Genomic DNA, 23630 nt, shown 5'->3' with positions numbered 1-23630 from the left:
TGAAAAGTAGTAATTATTATTAGTTATTTTTTATTTATTTTTTTATCCTCACCTAAGGGCATTTCTTTATTGTTTTTAGAGAGAAACATTGATTGGTTATCCCTTCCCACGTGCCCTGACTGGGGATTGAACCCACAACCTAGGCATGGGCCCCGACCAGGAATCAAACCTGTGACCTTTCAATTTACAGGACAACACTCCAACCAACAGAGCCACATCAGCTAAGGTAAAAGCAGGAATTGTTCTCTCTACTATAGAGATGAAAGAACTGAGTCACAGAGAATGAAGAAACTTAGCCCTGATCACATGACTGGTAAGAGGCAGAGCAAGGTTCTGAAGATCTGACAGGAAATCTGGCTCCAGAGTCAGTATTTAGTTAAATATCATGTAGTTGTACTTTGGCTACAGCTGATCAAGAAAATACATAATGACCCAATAAGCAAAGAAAACTATGAATTCAGTAATGCTTAAATAAATCAATTCATTATGAATCCAAATGGTATTTGTGCACACCATTCATGCTTCATGTACTATTTCAGCTAAAAAAAAAAGAACAAAATGATATTGCATGATATGCACAGGGATTTGAGATCCCCTGTAGTAACTTCCTGAGTCCTTCAATAGTCCAATGTCATAAGTTTAGAGGCACCTGATAAGAGTGTAAGATAATATATAATAAAAGAACAAATCACAAAACTAAAATTATAAATATGAACAAGCAAGAAAAAAATTATTGCAGAGCTCTGAGAAGCAAAAGAAACTTTCAATAAGATTAGGCTAAGTGGGAGAAGGAAAAAAGCATTTAGTTAGAATTAAGGGCAGGTGAGAATAGGCAACTCAGGTTCTTAACCAGAATAATGAAACAAAATTAATATTCTGTGATCTGGTAATTGGATATAAGAGAGAAAAAGAGAAAGAAAGCCTAGCTGGGGTTTAATATTAAAGTAAATCATACATGACATGAGGTATTTCACAGAGAGCTGAGGAATAGAGATGAGGATAAATTGCAGCATTACCTTGAGAAAACAGATCTCTGGTGACTGAATAACATATGCAGATGATAAAGGAGACAGGAAGGCTGAATAGTCTCTCATTGTTAAAGGTCTGAAAAACACTGCTGCCTGTGGTGTCCAGGGAAGGGGATTTGGTCATGTTGAGAAGACAAGTGTAATGGGTAAAGACTTTGTCGCCAAATAGCTAGAAATTCAACTGTGAGATTTGAGTCAGTATTCATGTCCAGAGATACCTATCCATCTATAGATTACATGTATGTATTAGTCAGCCTCTAAATCATCAAGTCCTGAGTATTGCTGGGTTTTCTGAGGGGGAGAGGGAAGAGGAGGGCTGACACTGAGGCAACAGCCATAATTACAGAGTGTGTTGGATGAAAAGGAGAGAGGATAATTCTCATTGTAGAACAGAAGGGACCTCAAGGGAATTTAACCCTCTCTTTTTACAGTTAACCAGAGTGATTAAAAACTTATCCAAGGGCAGAGAGGAAGTAAAAAAACAGGGACAAAAAGCCAGATAGCACTCTAGGAGGCTGACAGCCCTCTAGGAAATTTGATTTATCATTACACATTTCCCCTAAGTAAATAAATCAAAATTAAGGCAATATTCACAACTGTTTCATTACCTTAATAATTTCATCAGTTCCTCCAGCAACAGAATTTGATTTGAGTTCTTCAATTTCTTTCTGTAATTCTAAACAATTATTTAAAAAAAATTCCATTTCAGAATAACTGTCTAAAATAGTAAGTACATTCTTTTAAAAACATCACTACAAATTAGAATACATTTAAGAAGTAGCAAATATTTTATGAAAATATTAACTTTACTCAGTATTACCTTTCATTTTCCTTTTTATTATGGAAAATGCCAAACAAATAAAAGATAATAGTATGATTAGTCTGCATGTACACATCACCAATTTAGCAATTATTACGAGGTTGGTCTTATTTCATCCTGACTTGTACTCACTTTCTCCTGTTAAATTTTGAAGTAAACACCAGACATTATATTCAGTTGTAAGCAACATTAAAAAATGTTTTCTAATTGTTACTCAAGGACATTTTTTTTTCCCAGTGCTTTTAGAGAGAGGGGATTGGGGGGAGAGAGAAACAATAAATTAGTTGCCTTCTCACATGTGCCCTGACTGGGAATTGAACCCATAACCTTTTGGTTTATGGGACTACTCTGAAATCAACTAAGCCACAATGGCCAGGGTCATGTTTTAAAAAAATTTAATTCTCACCTAAGGACATGTTCATTAATTTGAGAGAGAGAGAGAGGAAGGGAGAGAGAGTGAAAAAGAGAAACATTGTTGTGGAAGAGAAACATCTACTGGTTGCTTCTCATAGAACGGGGATCAAATCTACACACTTTTGGGGTATGGGACAATACTCCAATCAACTGAGCCAACCAGCCAGAGCTGTAAGCAACTTATTGTAAAATCTTAAAGCAACAACTAACCTCATTTATTTCATCAAGTCATGTCTAGGTCTGGGGCCTAGAACGCCTTTCCAAATAAATTATTCCATCACAAACTGATCCAACCTTCCAAAACATAATTTAACCTTTCAAGTAGAAAGTAAGTCTTGGGTTTTAGGATGGGCAGTTAACATCTGTTAAGTCACTGGAAATTCAAACACTAACCCATAAATACTAAAAAGGATACTAATATCTTCATCCTTTTGGAATATAAAGAAAGGGAAACTAAATAGGTAATCAGTCAACTTCAGCAAATAAATATAACTAAAAATCCTAGAAATGGAAATCTTTTATTACTTTACTTAGGCCTCTTTTTACTTCTTTGGCTCACAACCTTATGTCTCCTAACATTTCAGTTGACTAGTATAAAAAAAAATGCTTGATTCAGAGGATTATACAATCTAAATAAAGTAAAAAATGTGTTTAACAAGTTGTTTTTAAAAATCTTCCTCCCTGACTTTAATAATTCAGAGGCATATAATTAGAATGCTAAATGATAACAGATTCCACTACACTAAGATTTTAGTGGATTCACTGGTAAACAAAGTAAGTCAATATATTATTTAAAAACTAACTTTTAACCGTGATTAAATGATATTGTGGTCAAGATAAATATTTTCAATCCAATACCTGTACATCTTGAATTAGCTTTCTGTATTAGCATCACCTGCTTCTTGGCAAACTTGATAAGTTCTTCCTTGGGCAATGTTTCCAGCTGGAAGATATAGTGATGTTACCAATTTGTTGTAACTCATATTTCTACTAAAATGCAAAAAATAAACATCACATCTGCCAAAAAATAAAAATCCTATTGAATAAACCTTTATGTCAACCAAACACCACATTTTTAAAAATGAGCAAACGCAACTTCAATTATTAGTGAAGCAAGTACTAGGAAATGTAAAAAATAGCATATATCCTCTTACAGATATTTTTGTCAGAAGTTAAGACACTATCTAGGTTTTAATTTCTTTAGCTGAAAAAGCAGGGAATTGAGACTACTTCTACTTAAAATTCTTTAGAGCTGTATGATTATTTCATTCTATCCAAGGAAAGTCGTTGGCTTCATGTAAACAAGTAAGCAAGCATAATTCTTACAGCAATAAGATGAATCACATTGCATTTAGGCTTTAGCTAATAAATCAGGGAAAATACTTAACTTGGTTGTTTTCTCACCTATAAAATTGAGATAACAATAGTAGTTATCTCACGGTTACTACGAAGCTGAAATGAAGTAACTGAGTGTTAACACAAGTGCCTGAAACTTGATATGCAAGCAATACATCACGGTCTTTGAGAATTACTGAATGGTAAACTGCCCTGCAGGACCATAAAAATTACCCGATTCAACTCTCTCTTTCTTCACTGCATAAGAGAGAAGGGGGAAAGGCTATTTTTAAATAGGTCACCCCTCTCTATGTCAAAGTTTTCAAATTCATCACCCTTTCACTCTTCGGGGAGCCAGCTAGTCAAGTACTCACTTCACCTTAGATTTCCCGGTTCCAGAGGTTGCTGTTGAAGACACCCCATCTTGCACACGATCCTGCAAAACAAAACCAAATCCAGGTAGTCAGAAGAACTCTTTTCCTAATCCTGAGTAGAACGCGGAACCTTGAAAGATAAAAAACCCTTCCGTGTGATCAAGTGGAGAAAACCTTTAACGTTCGAAAGAGACAGGGGGTAGGAACCGTCTGTCACTAGGACAAAGCGTATATAAGTGGCTCTCAGGGCCCGGTAATGGCGAAGGACAGAATATGGGGGAGGTAGGAGAGACCGGGCAGCCAGAGGCTGCGGGGACGTTGCTGAGCCATGAACCAGGCCTGCACCCGCGTCTAACCCGGGTGCTGGAAGACTCCCCGGAAAGACGGTGGGCCTCAACCCCAGTCCGCTGCTGCTTCCGGCTGCGTTACCTCCATGGCAGCTAGCCCACTCCAGCCGCTTGGTCCACCGCCCAGCAGCTCGGTGGCCCACAGCGGGACGTCGCCTCCTAACTTGCGTCTGTGGCAGCCTCTGACGTGGCCCCAACAGGAGGTCAAAGGTGGTCATTCTTCCCAAGCACCGTCTCACGCGTCTCCATGGCTACCGCCGGGGCGCTTCCGCTTCCGCCTGCAGCCTCAGGCAGTTTCCTGTCCCGTCAGGCTCCGCCCCCAGCAGGGGCCTTGTCCTGCTGCAGAAGGGAGGCGTACGCTGTCCAGCCAAGTTACGGAGGAAAGAAGCGGGGGACCTCCTCTACATGGAGAGTGAGCCAGTTAGCACAGGGGTATGCTGTATTAGTTGTAATGGTATTGAAACCAGAAAAACCAGCATTTGTGCTGCCTGTCACCTACCAGACCCAATAAGCAGAGACAGATTGCATCTTTATGGGTCCTATATTCAGATGGCTGGCCCCATCTGAGAAGATGGTGGGTTGTGTACCCTAACAGATCATCTTAAATTCCATTTTAAACTCACCCTTTTTATAAGGAAAAGGAAAGTGTAGGTAAAGGGTTTGGAATTCAGGGAAAAAGTTAATCAGATAAAAATCTGTAGCATTCTTTCTTTCATCTGAGTCCTGGGTAGTGAGTATCTCACCATGAATACAATAGCTCAGATAATACCATCCTGGTTGGTATCTCACCATGAATACAATGGCTCAGTCCTCTTGAGGCACAAAGGTAGAACTGCTTATGGTCTCCTAAAGTCAAGGTGGGTCACACCCTCAGTGTCTAAAACGATAGCTTTTTACATACATTGATCACTAAGCTTATTAATTATTACTTGAAACTAAGATTTTACCAACATTTGTGTCCCCCATCACTAGTCAATTATTTGAGGTTTGGAATTAGCTGACAACTAAAACTACAGGGATATTTGGTTCTGTCTATTAATATAAAGAACTGTATAGCAATTTTTCCCAATATGGTATTTAGTCTAAGATCAGATATTGCATTAATTTTTACATGTCTTTAGGCATGTTTTTGTTTCATTGCTTATTCAATCTGGAACATTTCCACAGCCTTTCTTGGCCTTTTATAAAATCAACATTTTTTATATTTTGTCCAAACAAACAAAACCAAACAATTGAGCTCATAGATACTGAGAGCAGCGTGTTGATGGTTGCCAGAAGTGGGGAGTTGGGGGTGGGGAGCAAAATTGGTGAAGGGGGTCAAAAAAATACAAACTTCCAGTTATAAAATAAATGAGTCATAAGGATGTAATGCACAACAATGGTGACTATAGTTAATAATGTATTGAATATTTGAAAATTGCTGAGTAGATTTTAAAAGTTCTCATCACAAGAAAAATTTTTTTGTGTCGAGTGATATTGACTAGACTTATTGTGGTGTTTGTTAAGGTGGTCAGTGAAATGAAGCAGGCTGTGAAAGAATTCACAAGGAGAAGAAAGTGCAGAGAATAAAGTTTTTATTCACTCTCTGAGAAAAGAAAGGGACGTGGTATGGAGAGCTACACCGACCTTGAAGGGTGGGGGCTTTGAGCTTTTACTGGATTATAATTGGATTAAAAAAGGGTGAGGGGTTTGCTGTTGCATGGCCCCTGGGCTGTTAGGGTGTTGTAGCACAAGGCTGCAGTTTGTTCCATTGTTATCTTCTGCATGTGGGCTGTAGGGAGCAGTTAATTCTATTCTTGCTTCCAGTAATTTCCAATCCTGAGAACGTAAACTCAGAAGAGTAAAATGACAGTCAAGTTTAACAAGGTCATAGGCCTGCTAGGCAAATGGTGCTACAATAATAAATGGGGCTGGCTTTTTCCTTTTAGTGATCATTTCCGAATATATACAAATATTGAATCATTATGTTTTATAGCTGTAACTAATGTTATATGTCAATTAGATACCAATTTTTAAAAAGAACTAAAAAACTGACATTTTTTAAAATTACATAGTCCTTTCCACTTTATACTTTATTTTTTCAATTAACATTCAGTAAAACTGACTTTTTTTCTTGCCCCACAGTTCTTTGAATTTTAATACATATACAAATTCATGTAACCACTGCCATAATCAGGCTTCAGAACAGTTTTATTAGCTACAGAACACGCCTTCATACCACTCCATTGTAGCCAGACACTCCTCCTATCCCTAGCCCCTGTTAACCACTATCTGTTCTTTGTCACTGTAATTTTGTCATTTCATGAACTCATATAAATGGAAACATATAGTATGTTGCCTGTTGAAACTAACTTATTTTGTTTTAAGATTTATTTATATATTTTTAGAGAAAGGGGAAGGGAGGGAGAAAAAGAGACATAAATATCAATGTGTGTTTGCCTTTTTTACACACTCCCACCAGGGACCTGGCCTGCAACCCAGGCATGTGTCCTTACTGGGACTCAAACCATTGACCCTTTGGTGTGCAGGCCGGCACTCAATCCACTGAGCCACACCAGCCAGGGCTGAAACTAACTTTTCCTCAGCAAAATGCCTTTCAGATTCACCCAAGTTGCAGGGGTGGGTGAGGCAGGGGAGGGCAACTGGGAGAAATGTGGGACAACTGTAATTGAACAATAATAAAAAATAATTAAAATTAATTTGTTCCTTTATATTGCTACGTACCATTCATTGTATGGAGGTTCTGTACCATCATTTGTTATTTGTTTACCGATTGCAGCACATTTAGGTTTGTGTCCAGTTTGGGGTAATTATGAATAGAGCCACTGTAAATATTCAGGCACAGGTTTTTGTGTGAACATAAGTCTTTAAGAAGAGGTGATTTCTTCCTGGGGACAGTCACATTTAGTGACCAACTGCCTTTGTGAGGTGTGCAGACCTCCTGGTCATAAACAGTTTTAAGTTGATCTTTATGGAGGTTATTTCAGTGCTTAACAATACCATATGCAGATGGCAGGGAGTATAGAAGGACCATTGAATACCTTATCACTCCACTGTTGAATAGCTTTTTTGATAAAAGGTGTAATCTGGTCTCATTGCAAATTTCCCAGAAAACCAAACACATGACACATTAGTTTTAGGGGCCTCAAGAGTGTAACTGCAGTTGACTGATTGGACTGACTGAAACAATAGCATTGTAACCTGAATAAGTGATGAGGCACCAACAATAAATAGCTCTGGGGGGAGGGGGTCAATGGTCAGTCACCAGGAGAGACCAAACTGACTTTGGGTAGGAGTCACAAGTCTGCAATGCAACAGCAGTGTCTACAGTAACAGAGCCCTTCACTTTCTGTTTTTTTTTCTGTGGTGGTGGAAGTGTTGTCTTGTGGGATGTGATGATAGATCAGGCAACAAGACTTTAGCAACTAAAGTGCTTAGCAACTTAAGTGCAGCCTCAAGTAGCAGCTTGATTCCAGTCAGTCTCATCAGAGAATGGGTCTTTCCTTTGGGCATCTACATGAGGGCCCAGAAAGTTTAGTCAGCAGCTGTAATTTGTTTCCACAGTTCACACCTCAGGACAATTTTCTTTAATCAGCTAGTCTGCAATTTTTTTTAAAGCAGCAGATCAAATAGTGAGGTCACTAGCAAAAGCCCAAGAGTCAATAAACACAGAGCAAGGTTCATCAAGGCAGGTATTAACTAAATATCTGAGTAGGGCCTTAAGTTCTTTCCTGAGTGGAGGTGCTGTCTGTTTTCAGTATTGCAAAGCTGGTACTGAGGTTGAACAGCTGCTGCAGTCCAGTGAAACCAAGTTTTAGCTTAGCCCAACCAGGCTCAGGATTTAGGGGAATCTGTGAATTGAGGGCCCCAATGGGCTAGTGAAATGGCTGAGAGGCAAAAGTTCCCCCAGAGAGACAGCTGCCACTTTTTCATGTAACCCCCAGATGCCTATTTTCATTTGACAAGCAAGGTTTTGTGAGCCCTTACATGTCAGTCACAGAGTCTGAGTTGAGCCACCAAAAAATGGGAATATCAGGCCAGAGATTCACAAGACCTACATAGACAAATTATCATTTGATTTTTATAAAAGTTCTGTAGCAAGCTGATCACTGCTTTTCAAAAGTGGTATACCTGGTACCTATGCCAGGGAGGCACTATGTCCAAACCCTCAAGGATACCTCCAGGTGAAGGCTGCTTTCCTTCCCTAGAGGCTCTCATCAATGAAGTCATTCATCAAAAAGTAAAATCATTTTATTTCTCGTGTCACTAATTACAGTGAGCATTGAAATCCTCTAAACATATTTGCCATCTTTCTAACTTTCATAAGTAAACTAAAGAATATATAGGACTTGATTGTGAGCACTCCGAGGTCTGCTGATAAACTTATAGCTATACTTTTATTTAGATTTTGGATCTTCTTTATATTTCACATCATTTGAACTGCTGATTAGTTCATGTTTAAGTTTATATTAGTGTAACAAGCCCAACTATGACCAGTTGGTTTTTTTCAATGACTTTTTTTAATCCAATTGTAAAAGTAACACAGGTTCATTGTAGAACATCTGGAAAATAGAGGAAAATCTCAAAAAGAAAATAAAAATCACTTTGAACACATTATAGAAATAGAAAATAGGGACACTTGTCAGTGTGCTATGTTGCTGGACACATTGTGTGCCAGTTGGAGAGTGTTTTGTGTTAATCAGCACAACTCACATAATATAGTTTGAGGATGTTACAAAGCCTTGCCTAAGTGAAAATATCTTCTTTGTCAGCTTGGCATGGTGCCACCATTCCTTCCTTATGTGGCAAAAGTGGGACATTATCCCCAGAAGAGCCTCATACAATGCATCTGTTACTTAGAGTCCTAAGAGACACCTGACCTTCTTGTGTTAATGTACAAGTTTTAGTTCAGGAAACTCAATTATTGGCTCTTTAGAGCTTCAGTTATAGCTCTTTAACTACAGACCTTGCCCTCTCATAATACATAAGAATCTAGGCCAGAGTATAAGGTACCTCTTAAAGGCCATAAAGTGGTTAGTGGCAGAGCAAAGACCAGAACTGAGGATTCCTGGCCTTCAGTCCAATACTTTTCCCTCCATCACACAAAAATATTACCTACATGTTATTACATTATAGAGTCACATGAATATACTGTAGCCAGCCAGCATTAAATTTTAATTTATTAAAGTTTTTATAAAAATTTTGAAAACAAATGACCATATTTGGGTATTCTTGTTGGTGAATCTTGATTGTACTTTAAGTCAGAATGAGCTTCAATACATTTAGTGTATCAGATGATATAATTTATTGATTTTCTAGGGCTTCTGTAACAAAGTATCAGGCAAGATGACAAACAGAAGAAATGTATTGTTTCATGGATCTGGAGGCTAGAAGTCCAAAATCAAGGTGTTGGCAGAGTTGGTTACTTCTGAGGGTGGTGAGGAAAGGATGTGTTCCAGGCCCCTATCCTTGGCTTTTAGATGGCCATCTTCTCCCTGTGTCTCTTCACAATGTGTTACCTCTATGTCTGTCTCAGTGACCAAATTTCCCCTTGTTTATGAGGATTCCAGTCATATTGTATCAGGGCCCACCATTAAAAAACCTCATTTTAATTTGATTGCCTCTGTAAACACCCTTTCTCCAAATATGGTCACATTCTGAGATTCTGGGGGTTGGGAATTTAACATGTGAATTTGGGGGTGGGGGTGCAATCAGCCTCTAACAATTATTGTCTTAAAAAGTCACATATAACAAACTCCAAACTTATGTGATTCAGAAAAATTATGTCTCTAAGGAATTGGAAGGAAACAGAGGTGATGAAGGCACTTTTTGTCTTTAGTGACCTTGACATTTTTGAAGATTATAGGCTAGTAATTTTGTAGGATCTCCTTGAATTTGGGTTTGCAGGTTATTCACTTTTGCAAGGAATATCAGTAAAGCCATGTGTGTCATACTGTGAGTCATATGATGTTGATATGTGTCATTGCTGGTGATGTTAACTTTGACCATTTGAAAAGTTACTATTGTTTCCCTTTGCAATTAATGACTATTTGAGGTAGATGCTTTGAAAATATGTAAATATCCTGCATTTCATTAAACTTTCACTCACCAGTTTTAGCACCCAATGACAATTCTTCCTTGAAATACTGATTACTTCTATGGGAGTTTCTAATTCCATTATTCTTCCTACCCTTATTGGGCATTATACTATAAGAAAAAACCTTACCTTTCCCTTATTTATTTATTCTAAAATTGTGGATTCGTGGATTCTTATTATAAGGGTTATGCTTGCTTATTACTGATATTTATTTTGATGTTTGAATTGTACTAGATTTGATCAATGGAAGATCTTTCAAGCTGATACCTGTATTATTTTTTGTTTAATTTTTATTTTTTAACCATTTTTTAATTTTTAATTACAGTTGACTTACATTATTATATTAGTTTCAGGTGTAACCCCCAGTGATAGACATTATATAAGTTAATAAGTGATCATACCAATAAATCTCACATCCATCTGATACCATACATAGTTATTAGACTATTATTTTTAAAGTATTTTTTTTGATTATCCTGTAAGTTTCCCCAATTTTTCCTACTTTATCCCTGCTCTGCCCTGCCACCCTAACCCTCCAACATTCCCCCTGCCTTAGTTTATGTCCATGGGTTGTTGTACATATAAGTTCTTTGAGTCCTCTGTTTCGTATACCATTTTTATCTCTCCCTGTCTATTTTATGCCTACTAATTATGCTTCTTCTTCCATGTACCTTTTCCCCCCTTCCTCCCTTCCCCCTCCCCACTGAATCCTTCCATGTGACATCCATTTCTCTGATTCTGTTCCTGTTGTGGTTGTTTGCTTAGTTTTTGTTTTCATTGTTTTTCTTTTCTTTTAGGTTCCTTTGTTGATAGTTGTGAGTTTGTTGTCATTTTACTGTTTATATTTTTTATCTTCTTTTTCTTACATAAGTCCCTTTAGCATTTCATATAATGATGGCTTCATGATGATGAACTCCTTTAACTTGACCTTATCTGGGAAGCACTTTATCTGCTCTTCCATTCTAAATTACAGCTTTGCTAGATAGAGTAATCTTGGATGTAGGTCCTTGCCTTTCACAACTTCAAACACTTCTTTCCAGACCCTTCTTGCCTGAAAGATTTCTTCTGAGAAATCAGCTGATAGCCTTATGGGCACTCCTTTGTAGGTAACTCTCTCCTTTTCTCTAGCTACTTTTAAGATTCTCTCTTTGTATTTAATCTTGGGTAATGTAATTATGATGTGGGCCCTGGCTGGCGTAGCTCAGTGGATTGAGCGCGGGCTGTGAACCAAAGTGTCGCAGGTTCGATTCCCAGTCAGGGTACATGCCTGGGTTGCAGGCCATGACCCCCAGCAACCGCACATTGATGTTTCTCTCTCTCTCTCTTTCTCCCTCCCTTCCCTCTCTAAAAATAAATAAATAAAAAATCTTTTTAAAAAATGTAATTATGATGTGCCTTGGTGTGTTCCTCTTTGGGTTTAACTTCTTTGGGACTCTGGGCTTCCTGGACATCCTGGAAGTCTATTTTCTTTGCCAGATTGGGTAAGTTTTTTTTTCATTATTTGTTCAGATAAGTTTTCAGTTTCTTGCTGTTGTTCTTCTCCTTCTGGTACTCTTATAATTCGGATATTGGAATGTTTCAGAGTGTCCCAGAGGTTTGTAAGATTCTCTTCACTTTTTTGAATTCTTGTTTCTTCATTTTGTTCTGGATAGATGTTTATTTTTTTGTTTTGCTCCAAATCGTTGCTTTGAGTACTGGTTTCCTTCCTGTCACTGTTGGTTCCCTGAATATTTTGCTTTATTTCACTTTGGGTATCCTTCATTTGTTTTTTAAATTTTTTGACCAAGCTCAGTCAGTTCTGTGAGCATTTTGATTACCAGGGCTTTAAATTTTTCATCAGATAGGTTGGCAATCTCCTCGTTTAGTTCTCTTTCTGAGGCTTTGCTCTGTTCTTTCAATTGGGCCATATTTCTTTGTCTTAGTGCAGCTGATAAGTTGTAAAGGGGCGGGGCCTTAGGTATTCACCTGGGCAGGACAAACCTTCTTGCTGCACTGTGGCACTGCCTGTGGGGGAGGGGCCAGAGAGGGAACAGTGTGGCTCACCTGCTCATCTCTAGTGCACTTTTCAACAAACTCTCATGTGAGACTGTGACACAGACATCAGCCTATAGTGTCCTCGGTGTTATGGATGAAATATGAGACATTCATGCAGACTACCGAGTCCACTGGAGGAAAAGGGACAGTGTGGCTACCCTCTCAAGGGGAGGGTGCCTTGGAGCAACCTAGCAACTCTCTCAAGAGGAGAGCGCCCTGCGCCCTTGCCTTGGTAGGCTTTTATTGGGTTTTATTTGTATAGGAATACAGGTACAGCTTATTAATTATTGTCAGGCAGTAAGGATCAAATGATAAATAACATACAAAGAACTATTAGGGCTCATTCTGTGTCAGGGTCTATTGCTAAAAGGCTACGAAACTTTGGGAAACAAACTCATTTCCTGCTCAGGTCTTTACCATTTAATTAAGAGCATTCTTAGCAAAGCAGGTTTCACAGAAGTTTATGTACTCTTTCTCAGGACTGATTACCTGGGAACCTGCCCTTTCTAGCACAGGGCTGCACCGCCCTCTGTCATTGTTTCAGGCTTAAGTCAGGCAGGGGAGGCAAGATAGCCAAGAAATTAGGAGACTTCTCGCAGTCAGAATGAGGACTCAGGTTTTGTCAAAGCTGAGGGGCGAGGGTCCATCCCCTTTTCTATAGCCCCCCAAATCCTTCCCTAGGGCCTCCATGTGATCATGCCTGTCATAGATTGTTCCTCGGGAAATCTTACGTATCATTGGCTAACTGATCAAGCATTGGGGGCCAGTTATGGATGAAGTAAAAGGAGCAGAAACGGAGCTCCTGCCAGAGAGATAAGCTTTGTTTCCTTAGTGGCTTATCGTCTGAAGGTCTCTCACTCAGCCTTAGCCATGCGGGGGTTACAACTCCTGAAACCAGGCAGGGTAGTTCCCAACAAGACTGGAGTTTCCAGTCTCGCTGCCCTTCCATTCTAAATGATAGTTCATTTAGAATTGAACTCTCATGTGAGACTCGGAGCAACCCCAGCTGTAGTCCACAGTCAGCTCTGACTTTGTTTTCCTCTTAAGTCAGCCCCTCCTGTGCAGCCCACTGAGCTCAGCAGCCAGCCCCACCCCCAAGGTCTGCTGCCTTACTGGTCTGGTTTTTCTGGTTGATTTTTTCTTTAATTCCTTGGTTGTCGGAGTTCCATGTAGTATGATTTCCTGGCACGTTTGGTTGTCTATTGATTTTAGATTGGTTGTTATCCTCCTATTTGGTTGTGTGAGGAAGTGAAGAGTTTCTACCTACACCTCCATCTTGGCCGGAACTCCAATTATTAGATTATTATTGACTGTATTTCCTATGATGCATTACACATTGCCATGACTATTCTGTAACAACAAATTGGTACTTTTTAATTCCTTCACCTTGGTCACCCATTCCCCCACTGAACCATTCTCTGCATCTATGATTGTTTCTGTTATCCTTGTTTATTTTGTTCTTTAGATTCGATTGTTGATAGATATGTATTTATTGCCATTTTATTGTTCATACTTTTAATTTTTCTTAAAGACCCTTTAATATTTCATATAATACTGCTGTGGTGGTGATGAACTCTTCTAGCTTTTTCTGGTCTGGGAAGCTCTTTATCTGCCCTTTTGGCAAGGGCAGGGCTACAAGGAAGCACCAGGGTGAGCAGACAGTGTGAACCTGGTTGATGGACTCTCAGATATGGCTCTGGCCTGCTAGCTCTGTGGCTCTGTCTGGGGAGGGCTTATCGAAGGAACAATGGCCTATGGCAGCACTTCTCTCAGAGAAAGCTGCCCCTCCAGCTCTTGCCTTGTTGCCAGACAATTCAGTGTTTCTCTGAATGTCTCTGGTGCCTTTGAAGCTGGTGCCCCCAAGATGGAGCTTGGAGCAGGGCCAGCTGGGAAGTAAGTTCATGTGTGTGTGTACCTGGGACTCAAGAAGTCTTTGTCTTGCTCACCCTCAATCTCCTGTTTTTTTTTACAGTCAGAAGTTATGGGGACTTCTCTTTCTAGCATTGGAATTCTGTCTGTGCTGGGGGATCTGGTATGGGGCTGGGACCCTTTGTTTCTCTGGGGGTGTTACAGAAAGAATCCCCTTCACCCACATTTTTTTTTTACTATGGTTCACTTTTGCCCACCACCACTGTGCTAGGGACTGTAGCTCTCAATGCCAGAGTTTGGTAAAAAGGAGAGGAACTATTTATTCAAAAGTGATAAAAGTTTAGAGTAATGGTGGAATGTCACTGTTCAATCCCACTCTCTTTAGAAATGAAGATACACCCACAAACACACACAGTCCTGCCTCCCCTTGCCAAATCAGGCCAGTCAGGGGTACCGTATTTCAGGAAAATACATAGAAGCCCATAGCTCAGCTACAGTCCCGTTCTTAATCCAAAACCTCATCCCCAACTTCTGGCCAAGATGGCGGTGTAGGTAGGTGCACTTTGCCCCCTCGCGAAACCAAAAGAAAGACAGCAACAAATTTAAAAACAAAAATCTACCAGAACTGCCAGAAAATTGAACTGATTGGAAGTATGACAACCAAGGAGTTAAAGAAGAAGCATTCATCCAGACTGGTAGAAGAGGCTGAGATAGGCAACTAGGCAGAGAGGACGCATGGCAAGGTGGAAGCTGGAGGACTGGGTGGGCAAGATGGTGGCTGACAATGCCATATTTGTGTGTGGATAAGCTGGAAGGAACAATGGGGGAGTGAGACAGACTGTGCAAACCAGGGTTCAAGCACAGGAAGAAGCCTCAAAATCTCTGTCTGAAAAAGTCTGTGGGGATTGCAGTGGTGGGAGAAACTCCCAGCCTCGCAGGAGTGTTCATTGGGAGTCCTACAGGGTCCTACAATGTATACAAACCAGCCCACCTGGGAATCAGCACCAGAAAGGCCCAGTTTGCTTGTGTGTAGCTGGGAAAGTGACTGAAACCCGCCCAAGAGCTGAGGAAGCAGCATTGTTTCTTCTCTGACCCCTCTCCCACATATGGGGCCACAATGCAGCAACTCAGTTTGCCCTGCCCTGGTGAAAACCTAAAGCTCTACCCCCTACAATGTAACAGGTGCCCCAAGAAGAAATATGACCCAAATAAAAGAAAACATTAAAATTCCAAAAATAGAACTAAAAGACAAACAGATAGACAACCTATCAGAAGTAAAGGTCAAAATGCTGGTAGTCAGGATGCTCACAGAAATAGTTGAGTATGGTCACAAAACAGAGGAAAAAGTGAAGACCATAAAAAATGAATAAAGCAAAATATACAGGGAACCAACAGTGAAGGGAAGGAAACTGGGACTCAGATCAACAATTTGGAGCAGAAGGGAGAAATAAACATTTAACCAGAACAGAATGAAGAAATAAGAATTCAACAAAATGAGAGGCTTAGGAACCTCTGGGACAACTTTAAATGTTCCAACACCTGAGTCATAGGGGTGCCAGAAGGAGAAGACGAAGAGCAAGAAACTGAAAGTGTGACAGGACATAGCTGAGCAGTAGCTATTCTTAGGTAGGAGCTGACCAGCAGCTGTTACCAGGCAGCAGCCATTCTCAGATAAGCGGTTATCTCAGGTTGTACACTAACCCCCATTTTAGTAGCTGCACTCCTTTCTCCTCCTCCTTCTGCCTATGTAACAAGTATATAAAGGAAACTCCAGCTTGAGCTCATTGCTCAGAATTTGGGATTCCCTCTGAGCCCGAGAGTGTAATAAAGAATCGTGCTCTGCAATCTCTCCGGCATGTAAGTCATTTTCTGCAACATTTTGGTTCCCTGACTGGGAAACGACTCACACGAGCAGACATTTTGCCTCTGGTGAAGATGACTGGGGGGCTTGGCGGGGGAGCCCTGCTGCAGGGGAAGGAGCACATGCCCTGTTTTTTTTCGGGCTTCCCGGGGGCAGAGGCTCCCGTGCCATGTCCCCGACCACTCTAAGACCTGGGCGGAAGGGGAGAGACGAACCATGAACTGTCAGAGGTGCCAATGGGAATCAGTAAGTGCCCCAGGGATTGGACCCAAGACCAGAGAGAGGCTGATCACCTCTCAACTGGAAAATTCAGGAGTTTGAGCCAAGGCTCAGACCATCGGACTCCTACTCAGGGGAGGAAAAATTGTAAACTCTGTGACTGTGTGACTGTGTGTGTGAATGTATCTGTGACTCCACGAGCTGGCTAGGCTTACAGAGAGATTGGGACAGGCCAGGTGGGCGTGCAAAAAATCCCCCTTTCCTTTGTTTGTCTGCGCTGATCAGGAGGATTCGTCATGGGGGGTGGGCATTCTGCCACAGTACTATATTGCATGTATGTTGGAGATCGGACAGCAAGCCATGTGGGTACGCCACCATTTTGGGTAAAATGGGCGACGAGCCACGTGAGTGCCCCACTGTGGAGGGTGGAGCGTGCATGGTTGTCTTCATCTTGGATGATGGGTCACGTGAGAGCCCCTCCATCTTGGAACTGGGCAAGGTGCCAGGCTAAGGCCTCTTTTCAGATTATAGGCTGTATGCTGCTGCTGTGTGGGCACCACATCAGTCTGGTTCTCTATGTAACTGGTTCTGATAAGAATGGCCCTGGTTCTGAAGGACATGAACTGAAGTCCAAGGGTCAACATCTGACCTATAGGGTGTTTGCAGGGTCTGAGCTTCAGAAAACTGCAGGATGTCCCTGCAAATCTAGGAAATTTTAGTGGAAGGTACCTGCAGTTCCAGGGACTTTTGGCTGCCACATGCCGAGTCTAAGTATAATCCTTCCCAGAGTGGGAAAGGAACCAGGGTTAAAAGAGAATGATGGTTAAATCTGAATGAGTAAAATTATATATAAAGAATGTAAAGTTTTAAACCTGGAGTAAAGGAAACCTCAACTATTTGTTTTCTGGTTTTGTGGGAAAAGAGCAAATTTCTAACATTGGTATTGTTTCTGATCAGAAACCCTCTGTACTTAAAGACCTGTTTAAGGTCACCTGTAAGACCTGAAAAAGGTCTCCTGCAACCAGTTGGGGAAAATGCCTTTGCCACTCGGGACCCAGGAAGGGTCATCTGGGGCTGATGAGTGCTTCAGCCAGAGGCAAAGCAGCATGTCTCTGCCACTAGACCGGGCCTGAAGGAGTATGTCTCTGCAAGGCACCAATGGATGCATTGGTGCAAGAGAATGCCCCTACCTGTGTATTGTTCTGGAACTCTGTGTTTTGTATTTTGCTCTGTATCTACTCTAAAAAGGAAACTGAGGATTCCAGTGAAGGTTAAAACTTCACACTCTGTAGGAATGTAAATAAAAAATATTATATATATATATATATATATATATATATATATATATATATATATATATATATATATATATATAAATGAAGGAGGTCTGTGGGAAACTGCAAAGATAAATGGAAAAGTAAAAGTTTTAGGAAGGGATTACGTGGTGTTAGTTAATAATAGAGGTATAAGGCATGGAGATGCAATCTTGGTGGATATCAGAAGCTGTATGAAAGAAAGAATAGAAGGTTTGTGAATGTTGCAGAAAGTCTGAGGAAGTAAAAGTTCTAAAAAGCCTGGTAAATATCAGAAGGGAAAGGATTTTCCTTCACGCTTTGTATCTTTCTCCCTACTTGATCTCTCCAGAATTTGGCATTCTGGAGGAGTAAGTGATAACATAAGGTTTCTTTGCATAAAACCAATAAGACCAGTAGTTAATAGTGGTTTTGTTAACCAAAACTTTGACTGGAATATCATGTCTGAAAGAGGCATGTATGGGTTCTGGTCATCACTAGAAAGCCCTGAGGAACTAGGATTGACTTGCAAAGCTAGTGTAAGCCCACGAGAAAAACCTGGTACTTTGGTTGGTTGTGCAGTTCATGGCAGTCTTTCCAGGGAAGGAACGAAGGTTGCTTTCATGAAAGATGGCCAAAAAAGAACCTGTGGGCACAATAGAGGCCTCAAGGATCTGAGTGAAACAACTGGTACAGGTGAAGCCAGATGGCGGATGTGTGACTCTGCTTCTGTGCCCCAAGGGGCGGACTGAGAAGTCAATCTAAAGGTTCCCTGTGTGAGTTCCAGCAAAGCGGAATTAAAGATCATAAGTAATCCAGGCTGCTCTTGGTGTGTTTATGCAAATGAACAGTCAAAATGAAAAGCGGAACTCAAAGTAGTTCCTTAATAACAGTGAGGGTAATCTTAAGGAGAAAAATTATGGTTCAAGGAAAATCACAGTGCTTAGTATTGGACACCAGAATGATGCAGCTAACTGTCTTAAAAGCATCTTTTCGTTTGAAAGTTGTAACTGGTTTTGTAATATCATCAAAGATATACAATTTACAGGTATGGAGAACCTGTCAAATTGCCACTGCTGAATGTCATTGCAGGAAAGACCTTGCAACTGAATATCTTCTCAAAAGACAGTCTCACAGGCACGGAGACTGGTTTGGGAACTATTGTGTGAATTAACCTGTGTGTTCTTCTGTTTTCATAGGACGTATGCCTATGACTTCATTACCTGAGTGATCAGTTGCAATATAGGCCTCACTTAAGGAGCCCATTCTTCATCATCACCCTCTGAAATTCAAGAGTTTTACTGAACTGAGTGGTTGGGTTGGTGAGCAGTTCGGGCGATCTGTGGGCTTCACTTTAGAACTGATTTTCCCTTTCCTGTCTTAATGGCTTGGACAGGAAGGGTTCAGATATCTGGAAGGAGGGAAATCCTAATATATTCCCCTCAGCCCGAGTAAAGTATAATGGGCCACAAGAGTTTTGGATAGGTGTAGCGTGCCTTGTACACCTTCTTCCAGATAAGCCATTCTTTACTTAAGTCCCTGCCTTTGTCATTTAGTGGTTATGATTTAATTGTACCTTCCAACTCTTTCCAAATCTGTCATTTCCAGAATATGACCAGGATGCCAACGGTCCAGTAATGTCAGTCTTTGAGCACCAAGCCTGCAACTTCCTGGTGACAGCCAACTGACCAGGATTCTGTAAGGTCCTTCCCCTTACAGGAAGGACTCTCTCCATGCTGCACCCCCCACCCCCCTTAAGGGCACACCAGACCCACCGGTAGGTAGAACAACATCCATTTCCAGCCAGAAGCAGTTACAAGAAGATGAGACCTTTGTCCATTGTCCTTTAAAGAATTTAAAGTGGGTGTATATCTAAAATGAGAAATTGTTACAGGGTGCAGGCAAGACAGGGGACCCCAAATGGGCATTTAAAATGGGGTCCAGAACTCAAGGCGTCCAGGAGATTTTAAAATGTCTTCACCCCTTCCCCCACAGGTGTGAGTTGAGGGAGGGACACACAGAGCGAGAACATGCAGGGCTGTTTTGTACAGCAGCAGCTTTGCAGCTAATCCATGGCATGGTCATTTGACATACCTATAGCCTTCAGCTGGTCACTTAGAAATGCTGAATAGCTGTGACCATGCTCTGGGCCAGGGAGATAAAAGAAAGACTCCCCCACCCAAGATGTGACTGGGAGGCAGGTCCCCCAAGTTACAGTGCCTGCATGGGAGCTTGGAGAAGATTGGCTCCATGACATGGGGCCACACCTGCCCAGACCCATGATGGCAGCCAGAGGGGAGCGGGTACCGGCCCGTCCGGAATCTGCGGGCCATCTACGAAGCAGCCATCACCCACCACCCGGTTGTCCTGAACCCGTACACCCTCCTGAGCCAGCTTCCCCCAACAGCAACGTGGTTTACCTGCCTTGATCTGAAGGATGCCTTCTCCTGCATTCCTGTGACACCTTCCAGCCAACCCATTTTTGCCTTTGAATGGAAAGATCGGCACTCAGTAGACTTGAACTAAACTGCCCCAGGGGTTTAAGAACTCCCCAACGTTATTTGGGGAAGCCCTAGCAGGAGACCTGAAGCCCCTTGCTAAGGGGGGCCAGACCTGACAATTCTGTAGTACATGGATGACCTCCTCCTGGTGGCCCATCCCAGGAATGGTGTTGGGAGGGAATGCACATGCTGCTGAAGCGCCTGGCTGCATTAAGGAAAGAACACCAGAAGCACATCCTGAACACACTCCTACTCTTCATGTCTAGTTGCAGAGGGCATGTGCTGTGTATCTGAAGTGCCCCACAGCCATCCACGCAGTCCTCTGTCATGGCCCTTCATGGTGCTCCATCGGGTTTGTCTGCCCCAGTGGCCTGCAAGCTCCCTCGGATCTCTGGCAGTGTCGCCAGGTGCAGAACTCAGCAACCGTTAGGCTTGTCAGAAGTACTCATGGTGTGATCAGGGGCGCGGACAGAAAATGGTAGAGTTGCCAACACTCTCCAGAACCTTGTCTGATTTCTGAGAAAAAGGCTCGTTCTCCCGAGGAAAAGCCAGCCTGCACCCTGCTGCTGTGGAACTCGGCCCTACTACCAGGCTTTGAAGGGTCCGGACATTAAGCCCCTAGAATGGGGAGAAAATGAAGAAAAAGCCTTCCAAGATATGAAGGGGTGCCTCAGTGATGTTCCTGCCCTGGACTGTCAGAGCCGGGGTGGCCTTTTGATCTGTATACCCACAAGAGAGACAAGATAGCCCTTGGGTCCTGACCCAGCCTGTCGGACCATGGCAACACCTGGTGGCTTACCTGTCTAAGCAGTTGGACCATGTTGCCACTGGCTGGCCACCTTGTCTGAGGGCAGTCGCTGCTGCTGTAACCCTCTTGCAAGAGGCAGACAAGTTAACTCTGGGCCAAGAAGTCAGTCTTCACGTACCACACGCAGTGAATAGCCTCCTTGCTAGGCAGGGGCATAAGTGGCTGTCAAACCCTAGACTGACTCAGTACTAGGTCATCCTCCAAGGAAACCCAAGGCTGCATGTTAAGACCATGAAATGAGTCAATCCAGCCTCCTACTTACCGGCAGAACTTGAAGAGCTGGACCATGACTATCTTGAAGTAACCGAAGAGGTCCACGCTAGCCGGCCAGACCTCCAGGACCAGCCCCTGGTCCAGACCTCCAGGACCAGCCCCTGGCTTTGCCTTTTCATTTGCCAACCTGATTTCACCCACTACATGGATGGAAGCAGCTATATGGTTGAGGGGAGGAGAGTCGCTGGGTATGCAGACCAGAAAACTAGACTGCCCTAGACAGACTTCCTGCCGCTAGCATTGCCTAGGTTGCAGGAATCATCCCTTGGATCCACTACAGCTGGGCCCAAACAGTAGCAGATACTGAGGACCCGAGGCCTAGGTCTGCACCTAGAATACCCATGCTGAGGCACCGGAGGATGCCAGCCAGTAAAGAAGACACCAAAGAATGGACCATTGTTCTGCAGAGTACCTGACTTTAATTGGCACCTTCACAGGGGCATTGGGAATTAAACTAGTGACTGTGACCCCTGCAGAATAGAATCCCACGGAGCGAATCATCCTAGGAATAGTTTATCTCTTTTTGGTCTCTGCATTTGGGTTTATTGTATGCTCCGCTTAACATATGTGGCCCCTGTCTCAGCCCCAGCCTGCAAATGTAATACCCCTGGGCACAGGATTATGCTCAGTGGTAGAGTGGTCTCTTGCTATCTCCCAAGGTCAGCTTTCAGCTCCTCCACTGACATGCCTTCAGGTTGCGTTCAGCCACAGCAATCCCTCTGCACTTGGGGAGGGAAGGTATACCAGACTAGAGTAATATCCAGGACCATAGGATACCAGACCTGGAAGTGTCAGGCATATGGGACCCTGCATCCTCCAGACCTTGGTCCAACACCTGGGGCCACAGTGACTCGTAGGGCAGCTGCCAAAGTGTTAGCCCTCCAGCGGTACTGACACCAGTATCCGCAGTTGCAACCCTCCCAAGGACCTCAGCCATATAGTCAGGTTTATAGTGATGCTAAAGGGATAAAAACACTTTATAGCATCAAAGGGGGGAATATGACAGGACATAGCTGAGCAGTAGCTATTCTTAGGTAGGAGCTGACCAGCAGCTGTTACCAGGCAGCAGCCATTCTCAGTTAAGCAGTTATCTCAAGGTCATACACTAACCCCCATTTTAGCAGCTGCACTCCTTTCTCCTCCTCCTCCTGCCTGTGTAAAAAGCATATAAAGGAAACTCCAGCTTGAGCTCATTGCTCAGAATTTGGGATTCCCTCTGAGCCTGCGTGTGTAATAAAGGATCATGCTCTGCAATCTCTCCCACATGTGAGTTATTTTCTGCAACAAAAGCTTATTTGAAAAAATAAGGAGAATTTCCCCTGTAGGAGACCATTCTGCATGGCGTGGGCCCAGCTCCCAGTGGAAAACAAGGTCTGATGCATAGGACCCATGCCCACGGATAGGTTCTCTCATGGGGAATCAGGCCTGCAATATACCTAGGCAGCTTTGAGGTTTGCTTTTGCTAAGAACTCCCTCACCCTGAATTGAGGCAGCAAAACATTTACTGTAAAATAATTTCCTAAAACCCATGCTAAACTTTCCAAGGATGAGTGTAACTGGTTCAACCACTTTTGCCTTTTTATTTGCAAATATCCCTCTTCTGTGATGTGATTACTGGCATCCTCTCCTTTGTTTTCTGTAAAAGGTAACCATCTAAATCGAACCTGTGCATAGTTAATGAGGACCTTCATGTAATGTGCCCAGAAAGACAATAAAAGCTCATCGAAGCAAGGACTGAGAATTTTGGCTCCTTTTGAAAGTGAAGCCACCCGCCCTTTTCCTCCCCAGGATTCAGTTGTCTGTGTGAATTTCTTTTGTCTCAGCTACAACACTGTTGACCCCACGAGTTGGGGTTCGTGACATCTCCAACCTGGCAAAGGAAATCGACTTTCAGAAAGTCCAGGAAGCTCAGAGAAGTCCCAAAGAAGTTGGACCCAGGGAAGCACACACCAAGGCACATGGTAATTACATTACCCAAGATTAAAGATAAGGAGAGAATCTTAAAAGCAATGAAAAGAAAGGAGAGAGTTGCCTGCCAAGGAGTTCCCAAAAGACTATCAGCTGATTTCTCAAAAGAAACTTAACAGGCAAGAAGGGGCTAGAAAGAAGTATTCAAAGTTATGATGGGCAAGGACTTACATCCAAGATTACTCTATCCAGCAAAGCTATTATTGAGAATGGAAGGGCAGATAAAGTGCTTCCCAGATAAGGTCAAGTTAAAGGAGCTCATCATCACCAAGCCCTTATTATATGAAATGTTAAAGGGACTTATCTAAGGAAAAGAATAAAATCAAAACTATGAACAGTAAAACAACAACAAACTCACAACTATCAACAACTGAACCTAAAAGGAAAACA

At 42.1% G+C, this 23630-nt stretch overlaps 1 protein-coding gene across 3 annotated transcripts in view; it reads right to left on the bottom strand.

The window, feature by feature from the left end:
* The window catches only part of GCC2 (GRIP and coiled-coil domain containing 2), a 92993-nt gene extending 88413 nt beyond the window's left edge, over positions 1-4580 (bottom strand). For 2 of the 3 annotated variants that reach the window (XM_045835190.1, XM_045835192.1), the window contains exons 1-4: positions 4401-4580; positions 3977-4033; positions 3121-3205; positions 1637-1704 (exon numbers count right to left, since the gene is read on the bottom strand). In XM_045835190.1, coding sequence (XP_045691146.1) covers positions 1637-1704; positions 3121-3205; positions 3977-4033; positions 4401-4406 — 216 coding nt within the window. In that variant the 5' untranslated portion in view covers positions 4407-4580. Of the gene's footprint in view, positions 1-1636; positions 1705-3120; positions 3206-3971; positions 4034-4400 lie in introns of all 3 variants that reach the window. The other variant, XM_045835191.1, reaches the window with a different exon arrangement.
* Between the last annotated feature and the right edge of the window lie 19050 nt (positions 4581-23630).

The sequence above is a fragment of the Phyllostomus hastatus genome, unplaced genomic scaffold (assembly GCF_019186645.2).
Source record: "Phyllostomus hastatus isolate PE091 unplaced genomic scaffold, TTU_PhHast_1.1 phas_contig_2, whole genome shotgun sequence".
Taxonomy (NCBI): Eukaryota; Metazoa; Chordata; class Mammalia; order Chiroptera; family Phyllostomidae; genus Phyllostomus; species Phyllostomus hastatus.
The sequence above is the reverse complement of the archived record's forward strand: the minus strand, read 5'-3'. Positions and strand labels throughout refer to the sequence as shown.